At 32.2% G+C, this 6638-nt stretch overlaps 1 protein-coding gene across 1 annotated transcript; it reads right to left on the reverse strand.

The window, feature by feature from the left end:
• Positions 1–3737: 3737 nt before the first annotated feature.
• On the reverse strand, positions 3738–5305 carry LOC120212671 (UDP-glycosyltransferase 74E2-like). The gene is made up of 2 exons (XM_039210891.1): positions 4582–5305; positions 3738–4504 (listed from the first exon to the last, which is right to left on the reverse strand). The coding sequence occupies exons 1-2, from the start codon at positions 5236–5238 to the stop codon at positions 3785–3787; spliced, it is 1377 nt and encodes a 458-aa protein (XP_039066822.1). The 5' UTR covers positions 5239–5305; the 3' UTR covers positions 3738–3784.
• Between the last annotated feature and the right edge of the window lie 1333 nt (positions 5306–6638).

Consider the following 6638-nt stretch of genomic DNA (forward strand, 5'->3'; position numbering starts at 1 on the left):
CTAAGGAAAGTTTTAAATTTTCTTTGAATTTTGTCAAGAGTCAAAGTTTGAAAGTCAATGTGACACCTCAGACTCGTATCCGGGTCGAGTACGGGTTGGGGGTGTTACATTGGTGGCTAAAGGCTGCGCTCAAACGGAGGGAGTTGATTATAATGAAGTATTTTCTCCCAGTTGTAAAACATTCCTCCATCAGAATTTTGTTGGCTTTGGTAGCGCAGTTGGATTTGGAACTAGTTCAAATGGATGTAAATTTCATTTTTACATGGAGACTTGGATGAGGAAATCTACATGACTCAGCTAGATGGATTCAAAGTTACTAAAAAAGAAAAGATGGTGTGCAAATTAGAAAATTGTTGTACGGTTTGAAGCAATCTCCAAGGCAGTGGTACAAGCGATTTGACAAGTTTATGATAGGGCAGAAGTACACAAGAAGCAAATATGATCATTGTGTGTATTTACGCAAGCTACAAGACGAATCCTATATATCTTCTTCTTTATGTTGATGATATGTTGATAGCTTCCAGGAGTCAGACAGAAATTGCAAAACTAAAGACTCGATTAAACAGGGAGTTTGAGATGAAGGGTCTTGGTGAAGCGAAGAAGATTCTAGGCATGGAGATATCAAGGAATAAGAAATTAGGGAGGCTTTGTTTGTCTTAGAAAGAATATCTGAGGAAGGTACTAAAACGTTTTGGCATGAATGAGAAGTCAAAACCAGTTAGTACACATCTTGCTCCTCATTTCAAGCTCGGTGCATCCATGTCACCTAAAGATGATGCAGAACGGGAATACATGTCAAAGGTTCTGTATGCAAGTGTTGTTGGTAGCTTGATGTATGCAATGGTGTGTACGAGACCCGATATTTCACAGGCAGTTGAGGTTGTGAGCATGTATGTGCATGATCCTGGAAATGAGAATTGGCAAGCTGTGAAATGGATTCTGTGGTATATTCTGAACACCGTAGATGTTGGTTTGGTCTTTCAGCAGGACAAACAAGATGGTTAGTAGTTGGGTATTGTGATTCAGACTATGCATGTGATTTGGACAAGCGTCGATCAATTACTAGTTATGAGTTTACATTTGCAAAGGCACCAGTCAGTTGGAAGTCCACCTTACAGTCAACAGTGGCTTATTCTACTACAGAGGCAGTATATGGCAGTTACAGAGGCTGTGAAGGAGGCAATTTGGCTTCAAAGGTTGTTTGGTGAATTGGGAATGGAACAGAAGCATCAAGTTCACTGTGACAGTCAGAGTGCTATTCATTTAGCAAAGAACCAGGTTTACCATGCAAGGACGAAGCACATCGATGTTCGATATCACTTTGTACGAGAGATTCTAGAAGAAGGTGGAGTCATAATCCATAAGATTCGGACCACTAAGAATACTGTTGATATGTTGACAAAAGTGGTAACTGCGGTCAAGTTTAAACATTGTTTAGACTTGGTCAATATTGTTACAAATTGAAAGATGAATTTGCAGACACTACTGAAGATTGGATTTTTTAGAGATGTGTGTGGAATTTGCCAAGGTGGAGATTGTTGGTTTTTTGGCAAAGTCCCATTGGTTGTGTATAAGGAGGAGGGGAAATTCTTTTGTTAAATAGAGCCCTCCTCCTTTGTTAAACATCCACAAATATAAGCATTATTCACTATAAATGCTATTTGTACTCTTTCTCTCTTTGTAATATTTCCTCTATTAGTGAAATATTATTTTAGTAGTGTTCGATGACATAGGCATAATTTTGGCCGAACCTCGTTAAATTTTGGTGTTCTCTTTTATGTCTTGTCGAGTATAGTTGTTGTTAATTATTGTTCTATTAAAATTACTTGTCTTGGTAGTTCTGTCTAAGGAAAGTGGGTTTTAAGAGGGACCATTGTGACCCTCCTCTTTCCTGGGAATCTACCTTGGGGTGTTTTTTAGTACAATCGTTTTCACACTAATCACCTAGATAATAGTTTTCAAGGTGAATTTGTTATTATTGGTGGAAATTAACCCGAATTACACAACAATACTGATACATAGATATTAATGTTTACCAATCAATTATTTCTTTCAAGTTTATCATCTTAAAAATAAATTTGATATATTATATAACACAAATATATTTTAATTACGTAAAATTATTTTTTTCATAGTTAAATTCCAAACGTCTTAAAGATTGAAGTATTATTAATTTCATAAATCATTTATTATAGATATATTAAATTATTTTACTTTTAATTAATTTCACACAATTATATTTCAAAATAAAATGTAATTATTTAAATTAATTTTTAAAAAATTAAAATTTATATTTTTATATTTAATTAAGGTATATTTATGGTATATAACATATAAAATATATTTTTAAAATGATAAACTTGATAGAAATAATAGATCAATGTACATCAATATCAATATGCATTAGTATTAAAAAATGTATTCATTGATATATACTGATAACATTAATTTTATTCCTTTAAAATTATTAAAATTTTAGTAAAAACAAAAACAATAAAATAATTTATATCTACATTAAATAACTTTATTAAAATATTTTTTATTCTACTACCTTACGTAGATGATATTTTGCTGAAACTGAACTGTTATAGTATATACAATATAATATATGTATATGTATAATTAAAAGATATTATTTAATTTAAATTAATAGCATAAACTAAGTGTTCCATGATAAAAGAATTGTTGTTATACCTTAAGAACTCAAGTTCGAGCATTATAGATATTATCTTGTTTATCTTAATTATTAATAAAAAAATTAAATTAATATTTACCATTAAATATATGAATTATACAAAAGGAAGGTTAACATAAATGTAAAATCAATAAATATTACAGCTACGTGGCGTGTAATGGTGCAAGGGGCATGAAGGGGAGCACCAAAGGAGTAGACGATGTCCATGGAATTCGATGAAAGATGATATGTTCGTGTTTGTTTTTAACTTTACACGAATGAATATGAACAATTAAATGAACATAAGTTTTTGTTTGTACTCATTTATTAAGAAATTTAGTTTGTTCGTGTTCATTCGTTAAAATGATAAACGAACACAAATGAACGAAGATAAATGAACATAAAAGAACGAACATAAAATTAATTGAGTTTATATTTGAAGAGTTTTTTCTTTCTAAATAATTTTAAAATTATATTTTCTTAATTGATTTGAATATTTTTTATTTGGCTTTAAAACTTTAAAATTAATCGAGTTTAAAAATATTAACGAGTTTAAAGTTAAAATTTATTAAGTCTTAATATGTCATATGGGTCTGAAGAACATAAACGAACGTACATAAATAAATGAACATAAACGAATGAATTACCGAATGTTCACGAATGTAAGTGGACGAACGAGCCATTTGTTCGTGTTCGTAAGTTTAAGTAAATGAACATAAAATCTTGTTTATGTTCTTTCGTTTAGTAAATAAATGAATATAAATGAATTTTCCATCAAACGGTTCACAAATGGTTCATTGAACGTTCGATTCGTTTACATACCTATTTAAATGATGCCTATTTAAATATATTAAGGAGTCTATAAGATGTAGTGTGATAAGATTGTCTATAAGTAGGGTTAACCCTGTCAATAGATTTCTTTGTACATAATTAAATCTTGTATAAGTGATGGTTATTTTTCTTTGCTGTATAGGAGGATGGTTTTCTTTTTGGTATGAAATCTATTGTTTTCGGATAAATAAAAGCACACGTTTATGAAGGGAAAAAACACCAAATTCAAATACACCTAGTAACCCATAACTTATTCATAATAAGGAGAGTGATATGGTACTAATTGCATGTAATTTTGGCCACAAATTCCTCAATATTCTTATCAGAGCTTCCACCATCATCAACAGCATCTATGGCTAATTTCCTCCATTTCTCGGAGTTCCGTTTGATATCCAAGCTTCTCTCCCCTTCCATAACTTCCCTTACACACCGTTGAATCTCCTCCTTTGTGATGATCCCATTCCCATCCTTTTTAACTCTGATTCCCACCTCCCAAACATCAACAACAAACTTGGCATTAGTCATTTGATCCGTCCATTGGGGCATAGCAATCATGGGCACCCCTATGCTCAACGCCTCGAGCGTGGAGTTCCAGCCACAGTGAGTCATGAAACAACCCACCGCCCTATGACTCAAAACATCTAGCTGTGGACTCCATGAAACCAACCCTTTCTCCGATGTTTCTTCTATGAAGTTGCTGGGAAGCTTGTTTTGCTCTGTTTCTCGAACTACCCACAAGAAGTGTTTTTTGGTTGATTTAAGACCCATGGTCAGTTCCCCCATTTGCTTCTCTGTTAAACCGGCTATGCTTCCGAATGCTACGTAGATGACCGAGCCGGTTTCTTTTGAGTTTAGCCACTCGATGCAAAGGTCGGTGTGGAGTTTGAAGAGGTGGAGGCCATAATCATCATCGTCCTGCAATCGTTTGTCTAAATACATGGATGGAACTGTTGGACCGATAGTCTTGATTGGCCATTTGCTTGCCATCCAGTTGATTATCTGCAAGAAATTATCAGCAGAATGAAGCAAATGGTAATAAAAGAAGAAGAATAGTGAGGATGTTGAATGGAGCTAACCTGGTGTTCCAGCTTATCGTAAGTGTTGCAAAAGGTCCAATCGGCTTCCTGAAAATTAGAGAACTGCCTTCTGATAAGATTCCACAAACCTGGATACGACCCTGAATTATCATACGCAGCTGATGGCAAATCACTGATCTCTAGTTCCGGCATTGACGGCAACGAAACAACGGCATTCGTCCGAATCTGTTCTTCCGATGGGACCTTCAGAGTCCCCAGTTTCAAATGATAAAAAATGGCGTTCACCGCCCAACACTGAGTGAAAAACGAGGCTCCTTGTAAACCCAACCGTTTAGCCACATCCAACGCCCACGGCATACACGAGTCGTAAACCAAAACTTTAGCTCGATGTTGAGAGTAAATCTGGTGCTTCTCGATGAACTGGGCTAGTCTTGCTGGTATCAATGATTCGTAAAGTCGAATATGTTCGTCGATGCCGGTGGTTGTTTCGGCTTCTTGGAAGTCGATGGAGTGGAAGTGGATGGAAGATGCAGAGGGTTGCATGGATTTGGAAGTGGTGATGAGGGTGACCTTTAGGCCTTTCGAGGCTAAGCGTTTGGAGAATTGAAGCATTGGATTAATATGACCCTGAATTGGGTAAGGTAAAACCAGGACTTGATAAGCTTCATCATGTTTCTGCTGCTGATGCTTCTCCATTGATTCCCCCCGGTATTTCTCTGGTTTTGACCACAACTCTCAAGTCTTTCTCATTTTTATACCACAAAATGCATAGGAAGATGGATAATGTAGGACCTCATATATATAGTATAGCTATTGTATTTCTATGATTCTTGCATGATCAGAATATAGATACTGTGCACCAAGCAAAATATGGAGTGGGTTCAATTTGTAGGGATGGTCTCCTAGATCTTGTCCCATTCTTATGATTTTGAAATTATGTTTTGGTTTTAGTGATTGTCATTTTCTTGTAACAATAAGTATACATCTTATTGTCTTTTATTATTCTGATTTATATGATGACTATGTTGTTAAATTATATTTTTTATGTTCAGTATTTTTTTTTATAGTATATGTTATATTTTTTTTTATATTATTTTAAGATTGTCTTTTAAAAAATTACCATCCTTTATTCCTTAAACTCTATAATTTTTTTTAATCAATTCAAAGTATTTTAAATTATTTCTTAATATATTTTTTTCATTAATGTGAGCTAAATACATGATAATTTAATGACTCTTAACCATTTAACAATGAACAGTTATATCCCTAATATTTATTATGTTTGAACCCCAAATCACAAAAAATAATAACAATTTTTTTATCTTTGATATCACTTGATTCGCGTAATTATTAATAATTAAAATATTGACTTCACTTGTATGATCACTCTAATTTTTATCATTATTACAATTGCATTTCACTGTTCTTCTCATACTATTAGGAACCGCCTTTTAAGTGTCGTTTCAAAACTAACCATCAATAAGTATAAACAATATTCACCTTAAAAAAGAAAATAGAAAAATTTCGAAATTATTTTATGAAAAATTCAATTTTTAAGCTCATATATCGTTTAAAAATAGAATAAAAAAAGACATTTCAGTATGTTTAATATTAATTAATGATATAAAATCAGAATAACGAAATAATAAAGAGAATAAAGAAATAAAAAAATAAATATATATTATTCTTTTAGCATGAATTGTGTAAAATAATTTCTCTAAATATTATATTTATATATAAAAAGAATAGATATCTTACGGAGTTCTAATTCTATAGATATCAAAATCATATTAAAAAGTATATTAATGTCCTATTTATTACATTGAGTTCTGATCATAATAGACATCCACATAAATAAATATTTCTAATACTACCCCTTAGACATCTATGAAAATAATTTATCTCGTTAAAATCTTATTAAGATAAAGATCTTATGGAAAAAATATTAATGAATGAAAAATAATATGCATAATATATTATCTCATTAAAAATCTTGATTTAGAGAAAAAGAGTACAATGTATACTCGCTCTCCTCATAACAAAATAAAATAAGATCTTTTGATTTTTCACAATTCAATCTTAAATAATATTATCAA

This window comes from Hibiscus syriacus, unplaced genomic scaffold (genome assembly GCF_006381635.1).
Source record: "Hibiscus syriacus cultivar Baekdansim isolate YM2019G1 unplaced genomic scaffold, ASM638163v2 tig00110015_pilon, whole genome shotgun sequence".
NCBI lineage: Eukaryota > Viridiplantae > Streptophyta > Magnoliopsida > Malvales > Malvaceae > Hibiscus > Hibiscus syriacus.